Below are 27811 nucleotides of genomic sequence, written 5' to 3'. Positions count from 1 at the left end.
TGTAATTATTTTAAATTAATTTTAACTTATATTACTCATTGATAGAAATTTTAAAATTATCTACTGACAAATATCTTTTTAATAAAGTTTCTATAAACTGAAACACAACACTAAAAACAAAACTAAAAACAAAATTAAAAACAAATTTTATTTTATAAAATATANCTATAAACTGAAACACAACACTAAAAACAAAACTAAAAACAAAATTAAAAACAAATTTTATTTTATAAAATATAATATTTATAAATATAATATTTTATAAATTTATAATTATTTAGGAACGCAATGTGTTAAAGGATAAAAATACTACGTTTGCGTATTTGTGACAGACATTATTTTTATACTCTTGCTTTGTCATTTTTACTAAATTTACAAAAACAATCGGATTCAATTTTAATATCTATAATGTATTGCAATTATTCTATTTACCAACGTTTTGCAAACATTAATAATATATTATTCAAATAAGATTTAATGTAAAGTTATTGTGTCTTGTTGTTTAATTTGTTCAAATTTCACAAAACACGATAACTATAATTTATTTGGCATTGAATTTTGTATGACATTAAATTTTAATAAAAAAATTTATCATTTTCATTTGAATCAACAATTTATTCTGTTTTCTCCATAATAGTAGAAAAATATTTTGAAAAAGTGTATGTATCTTGTGAATTCGCTTTTTTTACAATCGATATTTTAAAGTAGCTTCCTGAACTACTTGCAGTTGATAAAGTAAATTACTTCTACATTTATACTTTTACTTAATAATAAACTTTGCAATTAAATAAATGGAACAGAAATTTTTTTATTTTTATAAAATTGTGTTTAAAATATCTCTTATGAAAATAAAATATTTTTTTTTATTCACTTACAAAATTAACAACTTTCTCTCAGATACTTGCTCTTGCTGTTAAAATTTGCAATTACCAAAAGTTTAAATATACTAATTCGTAAGAATTCAAAATAAGCATGTCTGACTTTATTAGCAACTGCACTTTTTTGTCATGAATTTAATAAAATAAAAAAAAACGAAAGAAAATATCGACAAAGAAATCGTAACAGATTATTTCTATACCATTGGACAGTACATAGACATTATAAGCTTTAGCAAGTAGTATCGCTAAGATACTTTTCTATTAAATAATTTAGTATGACTAAGAAACTCTAGCTAAAACCGTCTATATATCCTTCCCGTTTCTTATTTATAAAACCTTCAACTTTATGGTAAGTCTAATATTTAAACGATCACCTACATAACAAAAATCATTATTTTTATTGTTAGTATGATACAAATGTAACGCCATTAATTTGATCTAGCATCACGAAGTATGCTTAATCGTTTCAACATTTCCAAAAAAAATATAAAACGAATGGAATAAATTATTTTTTCTTATTGTGTTAGTTGAAAATAAATGCTCAATAAATCAAAAACAATTAACTAACACACGCATTTGTAAATTCAGCAAATACAGTTATTCTTGCCAAACCTAACCTCAAATTTCTCAACTGAAACGCGTTAAATTATGCAAATATAAAAATAATAAGCCACGTGGAACCCACGCGAGACTAAAGCGAAACTTCATAACTTTTTTATGTTCGTAACATTACTAAATTATTTGATTGTTTATTTATTTATATGAGATGCAAGAGGCTTATCCAATTACATTTGACTAACAAATTTAATAAAATTATGATCTTATAAGATGCGTATTTAAACGGTAAAAAATAGCGCTGGTATACATTAAAATGTCAATTTTCGGAAATATTATAGATATATTATGATGATTAAAAAAAGATTATCAGAAAAATATAAAATATAATAAATAAGTAAAAAAAGAAAAAACGATCAGATGCTTCTAATTTTTGTTCAGTATCGTTTCATTTTAAATGTTGTTTCGTTACGTACATCGTCTATAAAGAAGTTTTACTTAAAAAATAAAAATCTAACATTAAATGTGACAAAATAATAATTTATATAAGATTTTCTGATTTTGTATGCTGTGTGTCATAGTATCAAATTAAATCTTGAAATATATTTACGATGATTTTCGTCTATTAACGTGGTTGAACAATTGATTGAAGACCGTAGTGATCAAGCATACTGATCGAGTAAAGATGTGCACTAGATAGACTCGTTAATTGATGAGACACGTCACCATTACTCTTCTCTCGATCTTCGAAATCTGTCACCTTCTTTTGTTCTCTCTCTCTCTCTCTCTCTCTTTCTCTCTTTCTCTTTATATAGAAGTGGAACATGACCTCGACTGCTAAGCAGACTTTTACGCGCTTTGCGATACGGTCGTTTGCAACGAGAATTGTTTACTCGGAATGTTAAATATGTAAGTAAACGAACGACGTTGTATAAATGCATCGAAACGACCACGTATAATTGTGCATCACTCTTTTGCTCTTATTATATTATATAGCATCATTTCTAATTATGATTAAACAAATAAAATGTCAAATTAATAAAAACCCATACACGTGCGCAAATAACTCATATCTATTTATATATGTATGGCTTAATGATGTATTTATGACCAACAACAAAAAAACACGTTAATAACAAGAATTTCTTTATTCACATAAGTATTTTCAAAACGATAACACCAAAGTAACTTATCGTATAATTGTATGCACATGACGAGATAACAGATCTCATTACTGGCTTATCTTTTGTTTTCATTATTAGATATAAAACTTTTTCTTTATTTTGTTTTTTTTTGAAATGTCAACGCGTACGTAAGTAAATGTTAGAATAACCACTCTTTATCATAGATAGCGCGAAAAATTGAAAGAACATGGATGAGTATTATTGATGCGACCATTAACAATCTTATCGAATATTGAAAAAGGTAGAAAAAAAAAAAAGTTCGAACGCTTGAAAATTCTTTGTAACCATACACAACTAGGAGCTACAAGAGAATGTTAAATAATACACGTAGAAATACCTAGTCGGTTTTCTCTTTGTTTGAAACGTGAACAACATTTATATTGCGGTCGTTTAATTGCACTAGGAAAGGAAAAAAAAAAAAGGAAAGAATAATAAAAAGTAAACAAGCCTTTCATTAATATCTCACTACTCGTTTTGTTATATATATATACGCATATATCTATAGTTTTTAGCATAGTAATTTGTGTACTTAATTACAATGATCTAATGATTCAGGTAATTATTTCCAATGAATGTTGTTTCGAATGAAACAGTAAATATCTAAACCTTCCCTATACGAATTTCCAATTGTTATCATATCATTTATCGATACAACAAGAAGTAGACGAGCTTCAATTAATAATTAATTACGTTTCGTGTGGGAATCTGAAACCACAACCCACCGTTTGTTAATTCGTTAATTTTTATTTCTTTTTTCCTTACGTTAAAAAAAATAACATAAAGGTTAACCACAAAAAGAAAAGAAAAAATACTTTAAATGAAATTATTTATGAACAAATTAACAAATTTTTCAGTTTAGACTTTCGTTATAGCGTTAATAGTTAAAATAAATATTACGAACAAACCGACGTTGAATAATATTTTCTAAATAATACGAATAGAACATTGCTCGTGTTCTCTCTAATTCATAATAATTTCATTAAAATGAATATATTAATAACAAATAAATGATTTGATTATATATTTGAATAGAGGAAAAAATTTACGAAGAACTTCGCAATCAATTTGAAGAGAAGAAAAAAGTTACGAAGAACTTCGCAATCAATTTGAATTAATTGTAAATATAATTGTTAAACAGTTAATAGGATTGCAACTAGTCAGGAAAATCCATTACCTTCGGTCTAACCATTTTTCAATTATTCACCAACTAACTGAAGTTTTCTAATGAAAGGGTGTAAAAGGGAGATGGTAGGACAGTGGTAGAGAGGGCCCATCATTTCGTTTCCTAATACGAGTCTCGTGGCTTTGTTTTCTCTTCTTGTTAAAGGGTTACATAAATACATTAGCGTATAAACGAAAATTGGAACGTCTAATTGTCTCGACCACCCATCCGTTTCGATTACGAGAAGACGAGTTTATTTATTTTTTCTTTTTTCACAAGCCAATTTTTCGAGATCTCTCGTTTCTTCTTTCATCATTCTCAAATGAAAGAGTAAACTTTCATTTTGGTAGACGAAAAAAAGTAGGAACTGACAACTTTTCGTTGTATCAAGAGAACTGCTAGCATTTCACCATTACTTTGGATAGTCTTTTATTTTTCTTCTTTATTTTTTCTATCTTCTTCGTAGGAATACCAAAGATCGTAAAGATTTCAACAAGTCAAGGACGATCCTTCTTACTTAACTTGGCCCATATTTTAATGGATGAAAACATCTTTTTTTTTTTCAACGTTCCTATCGAAATCAAAAGTTTATCTGTTTATTATTTGCTTGTTTGTTAATAATAAACTTAAAAACTTCAAAAAAATACAAATAAAACGTAAGAAGCTTTTAAAAAGCTTAATATAATTGCTACCATATCTACACGCAATGAAAAAAGATATATATATATATAATAGATACTGACACGCAAAATATTTCGCAAACTCTATTAATAACCTAATGTCGTAATTAAACAAAAAAAGGAAAAAAAAAGAATTCAACGTACAATTATGTCATCGTCGTCGTCGTTGTTTTAATAGATCGAGTTAATTAGAAAAAATGGTCTGATGAGGCCTTTATAAAAGGATTTATCGTAACCACGGGAGGAGACCACAAAGTCTCGCGAAAGTTAAAGAGCACCAAAGGGCCGCAATTATGCTGTTAAATAAATAAAACACCCATCCTAGGAAAATTGCGCATAGACGTGGATGACAAGGCGCGAACGCCTAGTTGACTTATTAATCCGATTGACCCGCCATACCAGTACGTAGTCACGAACAATTATCGCATATTTATCTTATTTTTCTTCTCTCGTGTTTCTTTGTCTTACACGACAATATACAAGAATTCCCATAGGATTAAGCCTTCTCATCAGCTTTCTATAAAATTGTCCGGACCTTTTGTCATTACATTATTCTCGAGTGTTTGCCCAAGGGATTCAATAAAAAACAATAGTAAAAAAGTTAAAAAAATAATAACAGGGAAGAAGATTCGTAGAGATTAGAAAATTAAAGTTTGTTCATTTTATCTTGCTTTTTTTTTATTTTTTCTTCTTCTTCTTTTTATTTTCAACGAATTAATCCAATCGATGAGAATAAATGAGATTAAAAGGAGAATCGTATCTATTTTAAATGGAAACTAGAAATTCCATACTTGTTTTATAAATGGTAATAATAAAATGAATATAAGTATTTCCATAAATTAATGAAATGCGGTTTGCTGTAGCATAACTAATATTGACATATCAAATCCAAATAGTTGAAGTCGAATATTTCGCTAAAATGCCGTATTTCTTATTCATGAATTCATTGAACCACCGGGAGGAGGCTAAGGTCTTGCGCGTTGAACGTGTTCCTCTTTTATTTTCCGGACTATTCGACCCGAGAGACACGATATAAGTATAAGGGTGAACGTAAGTTACTTTATATATAATTTCAAATTATTTAATAGTACACACGAGAAATGGCAAACAGCACCATATTCTTTTAACCTATGAAATAATATTACTTTGTTTTATTTATTTATTCGTAAGATGTCAAGACAATAAAAATATATAGAGTAGGTTAGCAATTAGCAAAAAAATCGCACTCAACTTTATTTTTACCCCTTTTTACTCTGACCGATCAAGGAACGAACCCCCCTCTCTCTCTCTCTCTCTCTCTCTCTCTCTTGACAGATGTTTAACCCTTCTATTTTCTTCCTCGAGAACGACCCTTACACGTCGCACTTGTGTTTAGGGTTCCGTCGAATACGCCGTCTAACACATGTCGCACGCACGAGTGCAATTTTAGCGAAAAAGAACCGAAGAGTATTAACCTAGGGGGTTGTTGTCGAACCCATTGTCTAACGCTAATAACAACATCGACTCGCGACACACATTGTCTGGAACCTTCCTTTCAATATTCTTTCGAAAGAAAATTCACGTCAGTCTAATTCGAGCTCGCGAAACATTTTTCATTTAACGTAAACGATTTTATTTGATTTTATTTTCTTCGAGCTCGGATATTTATTTTCTTCTCTTTTTCTATTTGCTATAAATCGTTTAATAAATTAATATAATATATTGTATCATTTTTAAACTAACCCCTTTTACACGAGTTAGAGTCACTTATCTACGAGCCCCTACCTTCTCAAGCTTATCTAATATTATCAAAGAGGTCGCATATTTTTTTTACTCCTTGAAATTAACAGCACACAATTTCGGTTCATCCATACATACACTTTATTAACCATGCACACGTTTCTTTGACCTTAACGATCTGACTGAAACTAGTATATAATCCAACCAATAAGTTAATATTCAAAAATATAAATTCGACAAACTTTAAAATATCCATTAATGCACACATTTACGAATTAATATAATAATGAAATAATCCTCCCCGATAAAAAAAAAACATATATATATATATTAAAAATATTCATCGAATCAGCCGACGAAGAGGGGTGTGGGGTGGGAGGGGAGGTAGAATAGTATTTCTGTAAAAATTGTTTTCCAAAGGAATGACTCGGTTCAATTTCGATCGACGAAACAAATGGAAAAAAGAAAGAAAAAGAAATAAAATAAAAAAAGAAAATAGACAAGATCAGTTACGCTAGAGCAGAAGAAAAGCTTGAGGAGAGTAGGTCGTGTTAGTGGTAGGAAAGAACGGAACGGAACGGAACAGAACGGAATGGAACGGGATTAAGTTCACTCGTAATCCATCGGAACTCACTCCGATACTTTGCTCTGCAGTCGTCGAGGAATATCTGTCTGCCTCTTGGCCTTTCTTCCTACAATTCGTTCGAATCGCAGATGTCGGACACATGCGATGCCTCGAGGGATCTCCGGTGACGGAAGATAACCATTCCACACATAAATGCTAACACACAGAGAAAGAAAAAGAGAAAGAATGAGAAAAAGAATAAGAGAGAAAGAAAGAGAGAGAGAGAAAGAGAGAACAGAATCCTTCTGTGTTGTACATCGATATCTGCCATTCGAGCTCTTTTCACTATCTGTGGAAAAAGCTTTGGCTCTATTTTTCGAAAAGTTTTTTCCTCTTCTCTTCTCTTTTCTTCTCTTCTCTTTACACGTCCGTGATTTTTCCCGCTTACTTCCCTTGTCTCTCGAATTTTTCTTTTTCCCCCTTTTTTTCCTCTCATCCATTCTTTCCTTTTTCTTTTCTTTTCTTTTTCTTTTTCTTTTTTCTTCTTTTCTTTCTACGCTTTACGAATAGAAAAAGATATACAATATTTGTGTTTTTTAACGTCGTATAGGGGAAAAGAACAAAAAAAAAAAAAGAAAAAAGAAACATCGACCGATTAACGAATGCAATTAAAATCGAATACGATTAATGTCGAGAAGTCCTTGTGAGTCACACGTGACTCATGTATATATAGAGCACGTGTCATCGAATGCTTATTTCACGCGAGTCTAAAACCAAACTGTTCTTCGCGAATCGCGAATGAATTGCGACGGAATGTGTGTGTTTTTTTTTTGTCTTTCTCTCTCTCTCTCTCTCTCTCTCTTTTTATTTTCCTTTTTTATTTATATCAACGATTACGAAACCCAACAGCTTTTCCATTGACATCGTACGTAAACGATCACAATAAGCGATACCAATTTTTCCATTCGAATCGATTGTACAACCAAACTCGCTCGATAATATACACCTTGAGGAAGAAAACTCGAATACCCACGATAATCTCTTCTAGATATTTTGAAGATAAAATATAAAAAAAATCAATCTAATCGCAGATAGAAAAAAAAAAAACAATTCTTTTGCCAAACGAGAGGTAACCCATCGTACCGGTTTGCATTTAAAAACTCATGCCACATCTAACTATGAGAAAATCGAAATTCGTATAACGTGCTTGTGTGTACGAATAAAGAAACGGTTCGTTCCCTTGTCCCCTTTGCGTGTTTCAAACCAACCGGACGTTAGGCGTACAGCTTAGGGTCCCGTTTAGGGTGGCCCTGGAGGACCCCGTTTGAACACGTGTGCGCATAGTAGATAGCCTAGTTGGGGAAGTATAGGATGAAGGGAAAGATTCGTGAGGGAGAAGGAGAGAAAAAGAGAGAAATAGAGAAAGAAAGAGGAAAGGTATACAGATGACAGATGCCAAAAGCATCGGTGACGTTGGCAATGCTGGTAAAAACGCACTTTTGACGCGCCTAGAACGCTGGTATTATCGTCTGCGCGCCAGGATTTCAACGACGATTGCTGCTGCTCGACGTGAAACACGCGGTAAAGAGAGAGAGAGAGAGAGAGAGAGAGAGAAAGAGAGAGAGAGTAAGAGAGAGAGAGAGAGAGTGAGAGAGCGAGAGAGAGTTCAGTCGTTTCGTGGCTGCCGAGTTGACCGGGCGTGTCGTATCAGAGTTCTCCTTCTCAACAAGCATTTCGCGCCGGTTTTCCGTATTTCACCTTTTTTTTTCCCCCTTATCATCGTTCTCTACTTATCGTCTACAAATCTTTTTCCACGTTTCGCCAAACTTTCTGAATGAAAATTACCGGAAGAATGGATTGTACGACGTTCGCGAAGATTCTCTCGTTTCTAACGCTGATACGTAAGTTATTTCCCCCATTTGAAAATTTTCTCAGAAGAATGTAACTCTCTCTTTATATCTCAAATTTAAATCCTGATTTTATTTTCATTCTTTTCTTTTTCTTTTTCTTTTTTTCCTATCTTTTTTAGTATTATATTATTCGAAATTTTTATTCATTTATTTTGAATATTGAAATATACGGGATTAAAAGTGTGTGCGTGTGTTGTTTGATCGATTTAGATCCATGAGAAATGTCATTCGTTAATCCGAAACTTAATAACTTCGCGTGTTTACGAGCTATTTCTATTCGTTCCTGGAGTGTAATTTTGAAAATTGTTCGTTTCATTGAACGATTAAACGACGAAAAAATATAATGTATATATTATTAACTTATTCAGTATTTTATTATTATTTATTTATTAACTATATAATTAGAGGAATGAAAGATAATTTCATTCGTCGTGCCTAATATTTATCGAGAATTTTGTGATCGGAACGATGCGGAATTTAATGGAAAATGTGAATAGTTTCTAAATCTAATGTTATTTAGTTTTTACGATCGAAATTTCGAAATCCGAAACGTTTCGGGTTTGCCTTTTACGTAAGTAATGATACAACTATACACGATACGATACGATACGACGAGCTTCCCTGTCGTGTTTGTTCGTTAAATATTTATTTAATATGCGTTAGAACGGATACGGGGAAACAAGGAGGAGAAGGGGAGATATATTCGGCGTACGTGCTTTCAACGTATTACAGCTTCCACTTCGCGATTACTATGCGAAAGAGGATGGTGCAATAAACGACGATACCGTCATCAAAATCACATAGGGTAGATTTTGATCTTAAAGAAAGAAATATGATGAATGAACGATTTCCGCTTAACGACGACGACGACTACGTCGACTATTCTCTCTAACGACAACACGATCATTCTCTCTATAACTATCTAAAACTTATGGGAAACGTTGAAACAGGATTTTCTTTTCCTTTTTTCCTTTCTTTTTTTTTTTTTCTTTTTTTTTTTTTTTTTTTTTTTTTTTTTTTTTTTTTTTTTTTTGTTAGCACTCAAATCACGTTAACAAGCACGACGCTTTAACGGTTCGTAAAAACGTTCGGTGAATTTATTTTTCACGAACGATAAAAATCCTTCCCTTCCTTCCTTTTTCTTTCCCCTATAATTTTTTTCCCCCTCCTTTCCGATTTTTCTTCTTTCCTACCTTATGTTTTATTTTTCTTTAATCTCGCTTTTCTTTTTCTCGTGCTTACCTACCGACTCTTTATCAAGATCCGCAAAATCTCTACGTCGAGGTGAAATACGAAGGAGTCGTTTAAATTTGATCTTGTGGAAAATTTTTTAAACCCATAAACCCAACCACCAATCTACCTACCTACCTTTACATTTTTCGATAGAAAAATATATAAGATAAATGAAAATATGTTCAAAGTTATATATCTATATAACAAGTTGTTTATCGCGACCTTAGAACTAAGTACATGTATATAATATAAGATAATATACATATACATTATGTTATAAATGCGAGTCACATGAAACGTAGGGTACCTATCGTGAAATTACTTACAAGTTTGACCTACGGCGTTTAAGTTCAAGGCAACAAAGGATTCGCACAATGGCTTCGTTCGAACTGATCGGAAAACTTCGAGCTACGTTCCGAGTTACAAGTTACTTAAGAAAGGTGGTGTACTTTTAAAATGATTATGGACTTTCTTGATAAAAACGATTTTTCATTGACGTATAACAAAAAGAATCAAAGAAAAAGAATCAACTCCTTTATGTTCCACGGTGAAAAATAAAAACGAACTTATGATATCGCGATTCGTTCCTTCTTTTCGTAAAAATAGATTAGCAATGTGTCCGTGGTCGCTTAAATGCGTTAAAGTTACATGCCTTGCGAAAATAGTACGAAAATAAACTGTTTTTAACGTTCCTTTGCCGGATCTACAGGCACTCGAAATTCTAAGAAAACGCGAAATAACTCGACAGAGAGAGAGAGAGAAAGAGAAAAAGAAAAAGAAAAAGAAACACAAAAATAAGAAAGAAGAAACATAAAATGTTGCTTTGAATGAAAATTTCAAGTCATTCGCTAGATGTCAAATGAAAAAATAATCTTTAATGCGAATTTCTTTTCATCGTATAGCAAAAGGCTATACATATATATATATACTTATCAGAAATATTAATCTCTAATAATAGTTGTCATCTCGTGAAAAAAAAGAAAAATAAGGAAAAAAAGAAATGGAACAATAATTCGTAAGGAAAACTCGATCAACCGAAAATCCTAAGAAATATAACGACCGTTCGATTACGTGATTGCTCGTTGACGTTCTAATACATATATGTATATATATATATATACCTGCTAATGCTCTAATGCATTTCATTTATCTATTTTTGTCGTGGCTCGCCTATCTATCGATTTTCTTTGTTTCTTAGGTATGAAACGATATCTCATTAAAAAATTCCGCAAGTAAAAGCTTTAAGATTAATAAACCGCATCTTCAACGTTCCTTTTCCAAGTTTATCGTAAATGGATAGATAAGCCGTAGAATTCATCAACTACACGTTTGTTTATGTTCTTATCACTTACTTAGGATAACTTAACTCAAAGATTTCTGATCGTTTTACGAAAGATCGATAATCATCCTTCAAATAATGCGTTGTGTGCATACATTCTTAAATAATTCAATGATAATAAATAAATTACACGAAAGTACGCAATAGAAATTACAATTTCAAGAATATCGATTTGATGAATAATAATCGATCAATATCGACGATAGTGTTTAATCGAAGCTTTGTAAACTTTTATTAGAAAAATTACAATACCGACTGAAAAACTTGCGGACAGTATTGAAACACTCTCGTTTGCGTTAGAATTTCAATGTAGTTCAAAGTTTGAAATGAAAGGTATTAAAAAATCGATAAGCCGCTTGGTATACATTTATTTTTTCGCACATTTTTTTTTTTTTTTATTTTCAAGAGATAGTGTCGGTGATGCCTAAATGTAGGTCGGGCCTTGTTCTTCCTCGTCGTGAATCTAAAAAAAAAAAAAAGAAATAAAAAGAGAGAGTGAGAGAGGGAGAGAGGAGGAGGAGGAGGGAGGAGGAGAGGTGGAAAAATAAGACCAAGACAAACACCGTGAACGTTAACGAGAGTAACCTGGCTACTCTAATTAAGAAGCAAACACTATCTCACGACTAGTCGTTAATCCTATTACCAATGGTGTGCCCATCAGAATTGAGTAATTAAATTCGAAGGAAAATGAAAAGTGCGTGACTCTTTCGATATAATATTATATCAACTTTATCTTGGTAATTTCGAATATTAAGAGTAGATGAAACGTTAACGAGATACGATCTTTTTATTTTCTTTTTTTCTTTTTTTTTTTTGTTCCTTTTTTTTTCTCTTTCCACGCTTGTATACGCATACATAGATCTACGTATAACACGGATGCGCGCAAAATTTCTCGTATCGTAGCATTATTTTGTAACGATTCGGGAAAAACGGTGACGCGAATAATCGACCAAATGGAAATCAAGCGTAAATGGTACACACCAATTTCGAAATGATAATTTCGCACGGTTTGTTAACTCTTCTCGATCGAATTATCTATAAAACGCATGACGCATGAACGCCGCGAGCTCAAACGACTGCTTTATTATTATTACGGTACATGGTACAATATCTATTTCATTTGTGTTTGTCCTCTTTATTAATCGTAAATCCAACTATAAAGGAGTTTTCGGTTAGAGTCCACAGTGATTTTAACTCTTATCTCGCATAAACGATAAACTGAATCACACCGTTCGATATACCGCGATATTATTCATTAGGGAATATCACTTGACAAAACATTCCGGAATTATTTTTAACGAGAGAATATGAACAATTTGAAAAGCTAAAGAAATAAAAATAAAATAAAACGAGTATAAAATACATAATTCCGGTCATCGCTTAAAATGACAACGGAATATTTTTCTTCTTCTATTTCTTCTTCTTCTTTATCTTTTTTTAATTGTATCAAGTGTGTTGGAACCTGCGTTGCAGTTTGTCTCTACGCATTAATTACACCTACCAAGATAATTACAACCAGCCTTGTGAAAATGTATATAAATATATATATATTCGTGTTACTAACTTCATTTCTTCTTCACCGTTTAATTCTCCAAAGGAAGAAGAAAGCAAGATACAAGAAAGTATTATTATTGTTCTCGTAAGTCGACAATCCTACAAGGAGAAAGTTACGTTTCTATTGGGATTGCGCGATTCGGATCGTATTATGGTTCCGATTCGAAACGTTGAAAGTCGATATTGGTGGTGTGACACCTTTTAATTTGCGGTCTGAAATGAACATTTTTTTGTTGTTTTTATAAACGGATATTAAAATCCGTACGACATCATAATTTATATCTCCTCGAACAAAGTTATACATAGATTTCCGAGCAACGTGTATCGTCAACCGGTTGTGTCAAACTTGAATGATCTATCAGTCGGTAGCATTCTTACGTGACAGAAATTCATTATTTTCTTTCGAGCATTAGAATTCATGGAACCTTGTTTAGACCTCGACTATTTTATATTCTTTCACTGGCCATTCTCTTTACAAAGATTATTATGCTCTTCATCCTCCTTACGCTTGTCAAGTTCAAACGGAGATTGATGCCCCGTGAATAACGTCGAGTTATTACACGAAAAAATAACACGTCTACAAATTCTCGGCAAGTATTAGGCGTAGGAAATCATTCCGATGTCTTGGTATCAAATTTATTCCATCAAAATCATTATATTTTTTGTTCGTCAAGGAATTCAACAAGTTGACTGTGAATTATGAACCAAAGTTATCCAAAATAATGATGCATATTATTTCGATAAATAACAAACGTATGTGATTAATTTGCAAATAAATCTTATATTTGTTTTCAAAAGTATCAAATTAATTGTTATATATACGTTTAATACTTGTACGTATTCATCAGAAAAGAAAAAGAAAGTAATGTACAAAATGTATGGAATAATAATAAAAAATTAAGTTGAAAAGAAAAAAAAAGAAACTCGTGGCGTGGGCTCGTATGATTGCAAATTAAAAATGAATGGAAAATCATTTTCCAAGGAATTTTAATGTATCGTCTATACCTCTATAATATTAAACTTCCTCTTTTGCGACATAATGTAAATTGCATGACGCAGCGTCTCATTGTACGGAACGGAAATATCGTCCGTAAATATCTCAAACGTCGACAAGTTTAGTCGACAATTCACAGACGAGTCCGACACCTCGTATATACTACATATAAATACATAAACTTACATACACTAACACATATACATAGCGATCATTATCCGCTCGGTACGTTGTACACAAATCGATTAACACATTTATCATTTACCTTATCCTATCTCCAACAACTCTCGATTTACAATGTTTAAGAAATGCCAATTTTCTAAGCAATGTTAACACTTGTTTTTACTATAAACAACGTAAACGCAAAATTTCAACTATTCGCGAAACAATGTTCCTCGTTAGTCCCTCACGCAAAATCATCTCGAATACGGATTTTGAAAAGAAGAACGAAAAATCATTCTGGATCTAACTTTTATTACACGCTTCACTGTAATTATCGTTAATGGCTTACGTTCTTATGCATAGATCGTAGCTCGCTTTCCTTTCGAGTGGCAAGCGAAATCGGTGGAATTGAATATTCATGCGAGAGTGCAATACCTTGCTCCTTCTTTGATAAGATCGTAGTCGAGTAGTCGAATTAAATACTTCATGCGAGAATATATTAAAGAAATGGAGAGAAGAAGAAGAAGATGAAAAATATGAAGAAAAAAAAAAAATAAATAAAAAAGAAAAAAGTCAAACGAAACTTTACGATCTATCTATTAAAGATTCGAAATCGTACGAGAATAGAATTAGTATTACATGGAAAATACACAAACAAAATATAACTCGAGAGATTATTAGTAAAAGATATACTTGTTAGATAGAGTTAGATAATTTCTATTTGTAATCGTTAAAATATACAACGTTTAGAGAGAAACTTTTCACTATCAAAGAAATACCTTATCAGCATTTGCCTCGAGCAAACGTGCTAAAGAAGGGAATGGTATTGGACAAGAACCCTTACTAATATAATCTACCTATTCGCATCGAGCTTTGAAAGTTCATCGAACAAACAACATCAAAGAGTGGTGAGAGGGGGTTGGGGAGGGGTGGGGTGGGGGGCAAGATGTTAAGTTCTCATAATGTAAGAAGCATTTCGAATCAATGCAAGCCGATTTCCTTGCTATTCCTATTCCCATTGAAGTACTCTAAAAGCGAATCGTTCATCGGCCAATACGAATTTGGAATGTCTGCACTGTGCTAGTTAGCAAGCATTACTGACTTCTAACCGGTGCTATCTCGGAATAGCGTTAATAACATAAAAAAAAATCCCTTTCACCTTGACACGATTGTAAATTAAAAAAAGATTCGTTTCAAATTCATTCGTTCATTTTTTCATTTTATAATTTGCTTCTCTGATTCATACAATTGCAAACCGTTCTTGCAAATTCTCGGAATTATTATTCTACAAATAGAATACAACTTTTACCGTTAGGTTTCAACTAGATTTCTCTCTCTCTCTCTCTCTCTTCGTGACAAAGTACCGATTGTGTTTTAACAATTAGAACGAAACTAGAATCTTTTTCTTCTTCTTTTTTTCTTTTTTTTTCTTTTCTTTTCTTTTCTTTTTTCTCTATCTATCATCTATCCTTTCTTACAATTAATATTTCAATGCAATGTGTCTTGTTGAAACGTTCGCACGGATCGTAGAATGGTGAACAGCACGAGAAATCGAGCGATAAGAAAAAATCTGTGGAGGGACCGGTCTCTAAACCTCCTCTCTCTCCCCCTGCTCCCCTACTCCTTCACCAGCTCCCCACTGCCCCTCTTTCTCTCACGTTTTCCATCGCGAAATAGACCGGTCGTTGCTCACTGAGAGAATACTGTGCGTGACCGCTCGACCGGAAATGGGTCACTCGTGGCCATTGTGGCGGGAACGCGTTTCATACCGATCTATTCACAAGGGGAAAGAGGGAATTCGAACAACTACCATTTCAAGGGTTAGAATTCTACGGTATGATCGAGAAAAATATCGCCTAATGGGATTCCCGTAAATGAAGATTTTTATTGGAATTGTTAAAGAAGTAAATTCCGATAAAATACTCTCACTCGATTCTTCTTCCATAAGATTTTGAATATATTATTCTTTGATATTGTTGTTTAAGAACACGATGTGTTTTATATTGTTATTAAAAATAAAAGAATCATCGTAAAGCTTTTTATTCGTATAAAGGAGATATCTATGATATACGCTTTTAAGAAGAATTTAGGCGTTTTATACGCGATCTCTTCCAATACGGCAAAGTTACTTCTACTTTGGAAAAATTCTTTTCTGCTTGTATACGATAAAGTCGAGAGGAGAGAGTAGTTCAGGGTTGGGGTTGGAGTTGGGGTTGGGTTGGGTTAGGGTGGCTTTGGAGAGACTAGGTCGAGAAACTACAGCTGACTGAAATTTGCGAGGCTGAACCGATACGATAGAACGTGCATCGGATATCGACGAATGGTGAATATCGGTAATCGTTACTTAAAGGGTGCCAAAGGGGTTGATAGAAGGGGTTGACTTTCTTAGAGTAGATTCCAGAATCTCTCTTGGGATTCTATTTCATGCATTGGTAAATCGATCGATGGGAAAATAACGTGATACCAGATGTCATTGATAAAATTTTCAAAATGATTTATCTGGTATTTCGGTTAAATTAACTTCTTCGTTATTGATGTGTACAATTTTTGATAACACGATTGAAATTTGCATAAATTAAAAAATAATATCTTCTTAATGTTTAAAGAACAGTATTTGTTCTCATTCCTATATACGTTTCTGTTTCTACGTTTAATTCCGTGAAAGAAAATTCATAAGTTTCGGATCAGTTGGTGCGGATTTCACGAATGCAACTTTACAAAATTCGTTAGATTTTTGTATATCACGTAATGTCATTCAAAAGCTTCGTTTTGCGCTTTCTCTGAAGATATTTAATAACCTTTTTTATATTTTTTTTTAAATATTTAACGCGTGTTAAATAAAAATACAGGAATTAAAATATGTGCAAAATGAAATTTTTCTTCCTTGTGTGGATAGAGAGTGTAAAGAAATAAAAATAATAAAATACTGGAGGGAAAACCATTACTCGGTCGGAAAATTCGGATAAAAAATTACTTTAGTTCGTGGAATCGGGAACTAGAACGAGAATTATAATAATTACTTTTCTCGAGAACATCACGAGCCGTGGGTAATATACTCTTCTGAGAAACAATACCGATGAGAGATCGTACAAAGCGAGAGCGAGGGATGTAAATACGTGAATACGTACATAGATACATCGTGCAAATGAAAAGCAGGTCGACAGCTCCAAAAACATACGCTGTTACTTTTCGACTGGTTCGTTAGGATTTTCTTGTTTAAATCAAGTTCAAGTTCAAATGTCACAGCGGAAAAAGAAAAAAAAAAACAGAAGAAAAATAAAAAAAAAATGAGTGATTTATCGTTTAATTGAAAACTATGCTCTTTTCTCTCAAAAAAAAAAAAAAAAAGATGATTCTTCGTTTCGAATTAAATGCTCGGTTTGAAAATATCGTTCATCTCGCGATTACTAACTTATAATAGAAAAAAAAAAAAGAAAAAGAAAAATCATCGTGTACAACGATCATATAAAGCGACATATTATTCTCTTGAAGATGAATGTAGAATATAAAAAACGAAAAAAATGGAAAGAAGGAAGGAAGGAAGGAAGGAAAATAATTGAAGAGAGTAACGAGTTGGTAAGGATGATAACGAACGACCATGATTATCGATCGAGTTCTCGGACACAATGAGAGAAAGAGAGAGGGGGTGAGAGGGAGAGAGAGAGAAGTCCTCCCAATGTGGTGGTAGTCGAGCTACGAGCGAGAGGATTCTCTTCTCCACCCCAAGTCCTCCCGAGTTTCGTGCCGCGAGGAATTCTCGGTCTGTTCAATTATGGAACGGCTCTGTCGAATATTGGGTCAAAGGTCGAGGGGTCTCGAGAATACTAATGCGGAAGGTCAAGTCTCGCGCGAGTGAGGTCATAACGCGACTATCATCGTAGTTAAGATGAAGATGTTCACCCACACTATGAATAATAATATGAGAGAGAGGGAGAGGGAGAAAGATGAATAAGGTAAACGCAAGACTATTATTTTCTTTCTTTTTTTTTGTTTACAGAGTTTGTCATGTGCGGAATAGCACCAGACCCGACGACCTTCTTTCCAGATATCAAAGGTAATCTGACCAAGATCGTCTGGGCTCATGCAGTCAACAGCAAAGCAAACCTTACAAAGGCACTGACCGCAGGTAAGTTTCTTATTCTCTCATTATAGAAAAATATAATATTATTTAAAATCGATTCGCAAAAATATTATTACGCCGAGACAGAAATGGAACACACTATTACTATCACCACTATCACCACCAACAACAATCACTACCAACAAGAGTACTTACTATGACGACGAACGATCGTTTTTATCTTTATTGTTCTTTTTATTTTCGTGCACGGGTTTAAAAAGAAAAAAAAAAAAAAAAAGAAAAAATTTTTGAAGGACGTATATCAAAGACGACGATAGAAGAGATCGATTTATTGGCTTGTCGATATACTTCTATCGGTGTACAAGTTAATCGAGCTCGAAATAATTACCGTGTTATATGACGGTAAATCTTTGTTTACCGTAATAGTCCACTTTCTTAAACCTTTTTATAAACTCGACTGTTAACGCATTCGCGTCACGGTTACTCATTGTTGTTCTATTCGTATAAGCAAGAATTAACGCCATGATGATGACGGCAATATGAGATTTAGAGAGAGAGTGTTAGAAAAAAAGATATAGAGAAAGAGTGAACAAAATATATAAAAAAAAGAAAAGGAAAAAGCTTTTTGAATATTTTTCTTCAAACAAATACCATTTTTAATTTATTTTCGTTATGTCAGCGCAATTATCCGCCAGTGACAATGTTCATTTATAAAATATCTCGTCGAGAAAATTCGATAATTTCGTTTTACGTGTAAACAAATAATATCATAGCGTTCACGGAACGTATAACAAATGTTTTCAATGGAATTAATTCTTTAGTGACACGATCTATTCGAATTTAATTAACCTTTTTCGGTCCGTCGCGTTTGTGAAATAATGTTCTCCACCATCTCATGGATGACATAACGCATCGTTGACAACTCGACATTGATCGTACGATGATCGAACACTTACGATGCTCGGATACGGGCTATTCCTATCTGACATTTTTACATTTTTCGACGTTTTACAAACACGCTCTTCCCATTTGTCAATAAATGTTCCACTCGTACGTTGTTGAAAAAGTTAAAATGTCTATAAAACCGAACGGAATGGGACAGTAAGAATAACATTGAATTAAAACCTTGATCGAGAATGCATTGAAATTTTTGACCTTGAGACATGGATACCGCGAGAAAGTAATTTTAAAGTAGACAATGGAACCTCGAAGATGTAGAGTACGAATAAGAAAAGGGTTAGGGCGTTTCCCTTCTTTTTCTTTTTTTTTCTTGCTTCCTCTTTTCTAAAGACGACTTAAAAGTCTCATTTAACAATGCGAAAAAATAGAGAGAGAGAAAGAGAGAAAGTAGCGAATGTCGTCGTGTCGACTCACAGCCTCTTTAGGTGTGATCGATATTCGTTACACGTGTGCGCGTTTTCCGTTTCCCTCTTGCTTATACTTCCGTCTTTACATTTATATGTATACACACATATACACATATATATGTATCTCCTTTTTCACTAAGTTTCTTAGAGTCGTCGTAGTTTATATGTATTTTGCACACATTAAACGTAGATACTTTTTTAAAGACGACATCATGATGCTCGAAGCCGACGTGGTATTAGGCCACCTGACCAATTCCACAAATACCAATATTACTATACCGATAATGGCTCATCCACCGGAAACGGAAAGTGATCTATCTCTGGAAGAATTCCTCACGAGTGTTCTTCATAATGGTACCAAGGGTATAAAACTAGATTTCAAGAGTATCGAAGCATTCGATGGCAGCAAGTCAATCCTTGCAGATAAACGAAAAGAGGTATGTATCAAGTATAGAATGCTACAATAGAATCAAAGAGCGATACGATTTAAATATTTATTTATAAGCGCGTGTGAAATATCGACTATTTCAAGGTAAAGCTTGGTATATGAATGTTTTCGAGTTGACAGAACGTACATCTACTACTGTTCAAAATGACAAACATTTCGTGTATAGATACAACTCGTATCGATCCAGAGACTCTTTGCTTATTTTTTATTCCTTCCTATATACATATATCTATAACTATATAAAGGTATACATGTATATATATATACTGTATATGCACTTACGTAGGTTACAAACGGCATGGTTTATAAAATATGTAGAGACTTGTTGAGAAAAACTTGAAAGAGAACAAAGGACATAGATTGTTAATAGTAATTTTCTCCTCTTATTGTTTTTCAGTTCATCGTTCCTTTGTTCTTAAATGCCGACATTCTACCTGGACCAGTCGATGCTAAAACAACTCCGGTCGATCCTACGTCATTCTTGGACAGTGCAATCAAAACTTTTCCAGATAGCGTCTTATCCGTTGGTTGGACAACCAGGTAAATCCAGAAATATTTTATTTGAGTCGATTGATGCATCTCTTGCTGGTGTGTGTGTGTGTGTATAGTAATAAATTATTTATTATTTTTAACATTACTATTGATTCGATTATCATAAATTAAAAAATTATAAAAGTATTCTTAAGAGAGTGATACTCGAGATTATTTTTCTTTATCTTTTAGTTCTATTCTCTGATGTTGCGAAAATCCAAAAGAAATAAAGAGATAGTTAGATAGGAAGAAAGAAAGAGAGAGAGAGAGAGAGAGAGAGTTCTTTAGAAAAGGAACTGTGAAAATGTAAATACATACACGTTCAAGTTGCACGAGCGTAAATGAGTTTACGTTCACCTTCACCTTTACCTCTATTCTTATTCACTAACGTAAAATATGAGAATATGAATAAAAGAGAAAGAGAAAAAGATATACCAGAAGGCACGGTTTTATGTGAAAAAAAAAAAAAAAAGGGGAACACAATCAAAAGAGATAGGCCCGCGGGAAGAGAGATTTTAACTGTCTTTAGAATTTGCAATGAAATGAATGTATAAACCCGAACGAATAAAAGCGTACAGGTTTAGATCAAAATGGTGTCACCGAATGGAAAGATCTTTCTTGTATTAAAGGAACAAAATTGATTTCAATATAAGAAAGAACGTATTATTCTAAAGATTTACTGGCAAATACAACCAACAACAACAATAATAATAACAAAAGACCATATATTTTATTTATATCTTTTGTTTTTTATTTTCAGATACGGGTCAGAGTCCCACATAACCGAAGGCCAGTATACGGAGGAACAAATACAGAAAATGGTAGACACATTAACAAAGAATAAAGTTGCTCAGTCGGTAACTTATCCAGTGAGAGCGGGTCTAGCTGCTAATGACATTAACGTCATGAAAACGTTGATAGATCGCAGCTCAAGCTTTAGCAATGCGACTTTGACCATTTGGTCAAGCCAAGGCGATAAAGTTGACACGAATAAACTGACCGAATTGATAAAAACAATTGGCATTGATAAGGTCTACGTCGACGTTCCCGAAGATGTTTGGAGCAAGCTCGACTTATCCAATGGTTCCGCGACCTTTAACACCGCTATGATGACCATGATGACGCTTATTTCATTCCTCTTCGCCAGGATGCTGTGAAGCGATTTATGCGACGATCAATCGCGATTCTTAGAAAGAATACAATTTAACAAGAAGCGAGCATCTTCGTCCATTTTGGACTAATTCAAAAAAAAAAGAAAAAAAAGAAATAATGAATGCTTTAGATCTCGCTTCTTCGCTTTCCGTCGATCAATTTACGAGATCGTTCATCGAAGTAACTTCGTCACTTCTATTCCCATTTTTTTAAACGCGAGATCACACTCAATCCTTTTCTCAATCTCAGATTCTTCGTATTATCCTTCATCGTCATTTTATTCTTTATTTTTATTTTTACGTACGCCCATAAAAGAAAAAAATAAATAACAAATATAATATACACGAATGATTTTCGAAGAAAATCTTACGAATATGTGTCGTAAATCAATTAACAAAATGAGATCAACCACACTTAAAACACATAACCGCGCACATACATACATACACATACACATACGTACGTAACACAATTCCTTTCGCTTATAAATATTAATAATAATCGATTAGTAGGGATAACTCACTCATAGGACTAGATGCACAATTTTATCGCGAGTATACCGTTTTATACATTTAACAAATGAAATTCATTTTCGAATCGATTAAAATTCTCGTCGTACGATTAATAAAAATCGCATGCCTAAATTATTTTCCGATATTATCGGGAACGGTTTAATGATGTTATTTCAAAATTGTAATTCCAATTAAAATTATAACCGTAAGAATTGCAATCTAATTTTTATTATGCCGATTAAGGAAATAACGTGCTTTAACTCTAGATAATTTCATTTTTAATATGACACAATATGTAAACAATATATTGAGAAAGTTTCTCATAAGTTAAATTAACATTGCCTATTATCATGTTCGTTTATTAAACGTATCATAATTTTCTCTCGCAAGATTACGCTAATAGTAAGATAAGAAATTATACTTCTTTCTAGTACGTAGGAATTATTTGGACTAATTTTAACATTGAGCTCATTATTCGAAAGAAAGATTATTGAATTTTTCGTTTCTGTTAGTGTAAACGCTCAAATTTAGTACTTTAATCAATTGATCTTAAAACATCTTTGATATTCTGTATCTATAATAAACATATCTCTAAAATTCAATGTCCTAGGTGCAAATAAACTGGTATTAGGAATTTATGTAAACTAAATATTTAACAATAAGCCAAAGGATATAATAATATTTAAATGTATAAATACGGTGCCAGAGCACTGCGTTTGTTAACGAAACAATAAAATCATTTACAATCCTACGAAGAAAAGTTCTAGTCTATTCTTAATTCGAATGTAAGCTAACCGCAACCTTTTATTATTCATCGTGGGTGGTTAGTTTGTAATCCTACTGATCAATGAATCCCCAGGTTCGTACAGTCGTGTCCTTGAATATGCACGAGTTTTAAAATCCTATTGTAGCTTGTATACCTGCTCTAATCGTGCTTTGAAAACTTCTATATATGCATTCTAAATAGGATTACAACTATTATTTACTATGAAGAATATATAAATATATTGTCAAAGTTTCATTTTATATTTCCACATGTTATCTCAAATATAACATACAATTCACTTTGAAAAATAATAAATATAGACATTTTCTAACGATAATATATATTTAACACAAATATTATGTTACTTGATATGACAAAACTTTCTAATTAAAATAAATGAAATAAACTCGTAACTCCTGTGCTAAATAATTAAAAATATTTAATATCGTATAAAAATTATTTAGAAAAATACACAATCGTGAAAATAATTACACCGGAAAGAAAGGTAGAAAGATTTCAAGGTAAGCTCAGTGAGAAGATAGGATTGTAGAGAATAATGTATAGAAGGTGTCGATAGCGTAGCTCGCGGTGTCAAAGGTCATTCGACTAGTACAGACGTCCTTGAGAGATGGAAAAAACCATTCCGGTTATCACAATCGTTCTTAGCAGCGCACAGACGTTCCCTTGTCGTCCCTTCTATGCAGGTGCAACGCGATTACCTTCGACGTGTGCGATCGTAATCATCGTTGTAAAATCTCTTCTTCATTCTCTTTATTTCTTTCTTTCTTTCTTTCATTTTCTTTGTAGAAAAAAAAATCAAAAAAAAAAAAAAAAGGTCGAGGTTCCAACGATCGCAATTAAGTTTCCGATTCGAGCAAAAACTTGATTGGTCTATCCCTTGCCCAACTCTTTAATCTTCTTGATTATCGTAAAGAAAAAGAAAAAGAGATAAAAAAAAAAGAACAATTAAAACTAAACGAACTCGCGATAGAATAATAATAATTAGTATTTCTAAATTTTTCGTCAGAAATTCCATGAATTGATTTAATACGAATAATAATTGTATAGGGATCATAATGAATAGAAAATAATTTCGAAGACGAATCTATCATTGCGTAGGCCTAAGAACTTAATCTTCGTTGATAACCTTCTTTGAACTAGAACGAAAGAGACGTTAACATCGATGTCGGAAGTGTCAACGTACGATACGATAGATTAGTTTACATTATTTTTCTCACCTAATAATTTCCGTCAATCTATTGAGAATGTTCGCGTTTATTGAAAAAGAAAAAAGACAAAAATATTAAAATGAAAAAAAGAAAAGAAAAAAGAAAAAACAAAGAAATGTGAAAAGAAAGGCAAAACTATCCTCCTTTTTACTATCTCCAATATACGGTTCACGTATTCTTGATATATTTCTATGATTAGAAAATTGTAACAAGAGGAAACAACGGGATTGATCGATCATTCAGTAAAATCTTTTCTTATTTACTCAAACACGCGGAAAACTTGAAACGATGGACAGGATAGATATTCGTGGCAATAGCCGAGGAAGCATTTCCAAGTGGAACAAATCGGTGCTTTGAGCACAAATCTTGGCATGAAAGCGGGCAACATTTTAAACCTAAATCCGCATGACGGATGTCCCTTCGTGTTCACGAATATATTCGGTTAATCCCGTGCGTATCGGGAGCTACAAGTTCTGCACAGAAAATCTACTTAAATATGACATCTATTCTTACCAAAAACTATTCTCTATGGCATATAATTTATTTCATAATAATTTACATGGAATAAAATTTAACGTATAATCACGCGTATATAGGTACATGTAGTACCTAGTTGTTCCCCCCCAAGAAATAATAATTGTTACGTATTCGTGACATTAGAAACAATGATAGTCTATTATCAATTTAACAATTAACGTAATATTCTACGCGAACAGTTGAATACATAAACATCGAATTCGTAGAAACACGTAAGAGAGCCAAGGATAATTTCACGTTAAACGAACGGAACGTATTCACGAGTCATTATTTATCAGCTAGTTTTCTCTCACCTTGCTAGAGATCTCGGCTCATTAATCTGACAGGATGATTACAAGCGTTCTCGCGATGAACGTTTGAATTCCACATGCTCATAACATATATATACATGTACCTTACGAGTCTTTATCTTTAATTAATCTGTCCCGTTCAACAACTTTTCGACTAATTACTTATTCCCATAATTTAGGCTAATGGGACTAACATCAAAACAGATTTTGAATATCTTACGACTTTCATTTTTAATAACAAATTTATACACTAATTAAAGATGTTCAACAAGTATTCATCCAATTTTTGTTTGTCACGTCATCTCTAACTCATTTCTTTCTTTATATTATTAAATAATACATAACAAAGTATACTAACTAAACGATAGAACTGGAAGGAATATCGGTATTGCTCAAGATTAATCGAGACAGTCGATCGATAAAAGAATGACACGAACGGTGGTTGGAACGTTTTTATCTCGATGCTTTTATTTTTTTTTCCTTTCTTTCTCGGGGGGTGTCGAGGAGAAAAAAGGTATCGAAAGGCGGTAGCGAATGTTGTGTAATTCCACCTTCTTTTCCCTTTCCTCGTGGTGTACAACTTCCTGTCGTGCTATGAAATAAAGAAAAAAAGAAAGAAAGAAAGAAAGAGAAAAGGGTCGAGTGACGATGCAACAACGTTAACTTCGGGACAAATCGTAGAAGAATAAAAAAGAAAGAAGAAGAAGAATAAGAAGAAGAAAAAAAGAAAAGAAAAGAAAGAGAGAGAAAAGATATCGAGATTTCGAATCGGACATAGCCATCTTTCTTGGTGGAGAAACAGGCGTGTTTATTTATCGGTGTCCAGCCTAAAAGGGCGACAAAAAGCACGACGACACGAGCTCCGTTTGCAGAACGAAAGAACCAGTCCTCCACTTCGTCGAGCACGCACTACCGATCCTATCTTTCTTTACTTATTCTCCCTCTCTCTCACTCTTTCTTTCCTCTTCTTCATTTCTTCTTTATTCATTCTTCTCTTTCTTAGTTCGCGGCCGAGATTTTGGGCCCGCCGACGTCGAGACGTCTCTGAATGGCGACACGAAAGTGAATGGAGAATCCAAAAGGACGACCGGTCAGTCGGTTGGCCAGTCCTGCCCTTACGTCCTCGTTAAAATCGAAACTACTCGCGTAGTTAGCTCTTTCAACAAGAAAAAAATATCCCATTGTAACATTCTAACTGATCTCTCTTTCTCCATTTTTCTTCTAATATATTTTCAAATCTATTCAAGTATATAAGTTTCTAATGAAACATTTTTTTTATCTCAAATATATATTACTAATGAAATGTTAGACAATTTTCAACGAATCATATCTTACGTTTAAAACCGAATAAAAAAAAAGGATTTTCTATAACTATCTATTAGATGAATTTATAGAAATATTATATAAATATATCATTAGATTATATTTAAATATTGCTAAAAAAAATGTAAAACTTGGATCGTTTGAACGTGATTAAACGATTCATCTCACGGATCACTTCGTACAATTATCGCAAACTTTCGTTCTCGACGTGTTCGCTCGTTCGTTTCCTTTCTCGCATTTAATACACCATGGTTATTTTTCCACTGCGTAACCTCACCTCCTCCTCCTCTTCTCCTCTTCTCCTCCTCCACCAACGTATCTTTTTCTTATTCTTCCTTCTTTACTCCCCGTTGGAAGGGATCTTGCAGAAAATCCTGCGCGTCACGTAGAAACGTCTGGCAGCGAAGTCACCACTACAAGTATATATTTATACGAAAGCTACGCGATATTTTCTCTCCTCTCCTCTCCTCTCCTCTTCACTCCTCTTCTTTTCACTTTACTCCACTCTTCTCTCTCTCTCTTACGAGAGAAGAGACGCATTACGAGTCACCGCACGGAAGTATTTTTCCACCGTTGGTATCGTTTTATTCCTATTTACGTAGTATCATTAGAAAGTTAATAAGGAAACAGGTGTGCAGGAAAGGGAAATACCTTGTCAAAGTCCTACCCCGAAACGCCCATGTCATCGTAATAACTTACGATTCTCTTACGAGAAATTCTATCCATTGTCTTTTACATAGGTTGTACCATAAAGAAAAGATAACCGTTGTTCAACTCGGCAAAAGATATGCTAATAGAAATGCGACAATGTTAGAACGTATTGAAAATAAAATAACATTGGACCCTTTTAACGAATTTTCAATCTATTATTATATGCTTGCTTGTGCACAAATCAAAACGATTAATTTAACTTTTTTTTTTTAATTCATTTAGAATGTTATTATAGTATTGTCAAATTTTTACGATCGATTCGTAACACTATATTTATTTCTTACAATTGAATCGATGTATATCTGTTTTGTAAAAATTAAAAATTCCGAACGATAGAAACAACGTTTCTACTTATTAATTATAACTCATTCTTTTATATCATTAAAAGGGCCGACGTGTTTCACATAAAATATATATTATATACATAAATAAAGTGTTAACTTATAATATTAAAAAGAACACACACACACAATGTCCATAATAATCAAACTTAAAGCATCAATTAAACTAAGAACAATACAATAATAAATGATGTAACCACTGTATCCATTTTAATTCATCATTCCGCGAAGTAAATTGATTTAACATAACATGACTGGTTCGTATTAAAAATACAAAAAATATAAGAAAATAAGAAAACGAGATCGAGTTTGGCGCCGAAAAGGAAAAGAGAGTTGTTCATATTTCAACCCTGTTCCTTCTCCTCCTCCTCCTCCTCCTCCTCCTCCTCCTACTCTTCTTCTTATCCTTTGCCGAAAGAGAGAAAGATGAAGAGACTCTCTTTGTGGTTTCTTCCCTGAAACATTTCTTCTTCTTCTTCTTCTTCTTCTTCTTCTTCTTCCTCTCTGGTGGAGATAAAGTCTCTAGGGAGAGACGAGTAAGAAAGCGTAGGAGGGGGTGGTGGCTGTGAAGGAGAGGAAGATTCGAGA

At 33.0% G+C, this 27811-nt stretch overlaps 1 protein-coding gene across 2 annotated transcripts; it reads left to right on the top strand.

The window, feature by feature from the left end:
• Positions 1-1209: 1209 nt before the first annotated feature.
• Positions 1210-22786, top strand: LOC106791935 (protein FAM151B). 2 transcript variants are annotated; one of them, XM_014757970.1, is made up of 5 exons: positions 1210-1227; positions 17933-18061; positions 19588-19820; positions 20229-20371; positions 21123-22786. In XM_014757970.1, exons 2-5 carry the CDS (start codon positions 17941-17943, stop codon positions 21517-21519), a joined length of 894 nt encoding a protein of 297 aa, XP_014613456.1. In that variant the 5' UTR covers positions 1210-1227; positions 17933-17940; the 3' UTR covers positions 21520-22786. The 2 variants fall into 2 exon arrangements, with proteins under 2 accessions (XP_014613456.1, XP_014613446.1); XM_014757960.1 differs by lacking the exon at positions 1210-1227 and adding an exon at positions 8387-8644.
• Positions 22787-27811: the final 5025 nt, after the last annotated feature.

Source organism: Polistes canadensis, unplaced genomic scaffold (assembly GCF_001313835.1).
Source record: "Polistes canadensis isolate GaletaPanama2010 unplaced genomic scaffold, ASM131383v1 scaffold_8, whole genome shotgun sequence".
In the NCBI taxonomy this organism is placed as follows: Eukaryota; Metazoa; Arthropoda; class Insecta; order Hymenoptera; family Vespidae; genus Polistes; species Polistes canadensis.
Note: the sequence above shows the minus strand (reverse complement) of the source record. Positions and strands in the feature narration are given on the sequence as shown.

Excerpts from the sequence above, each read along its gene's own strand:
- LOC106791935 (XM_014757960.1), top strand. The coding sequence starts at position 8,578 with ATGAAAATTACCGGAAGAATGGATTGTACGACGTTCGCGAAGATTCTC. Across the intron at positions 8,645-17,932 it reads CTCGTTTCTAACGCTGATAC|AGTTTGTCATGTGCGGAATA; the intron begins GTAAGTTATTTC and ends TTTTGTTTACAG. Across the intron at positions 20,372-21,122 it reads TCCGTTGGTTGGACAACCAG|ATACGGGTCAGAGTCCCACA; the intron begins GTAAATCCAGAA and ends TTTTATTTTCAG.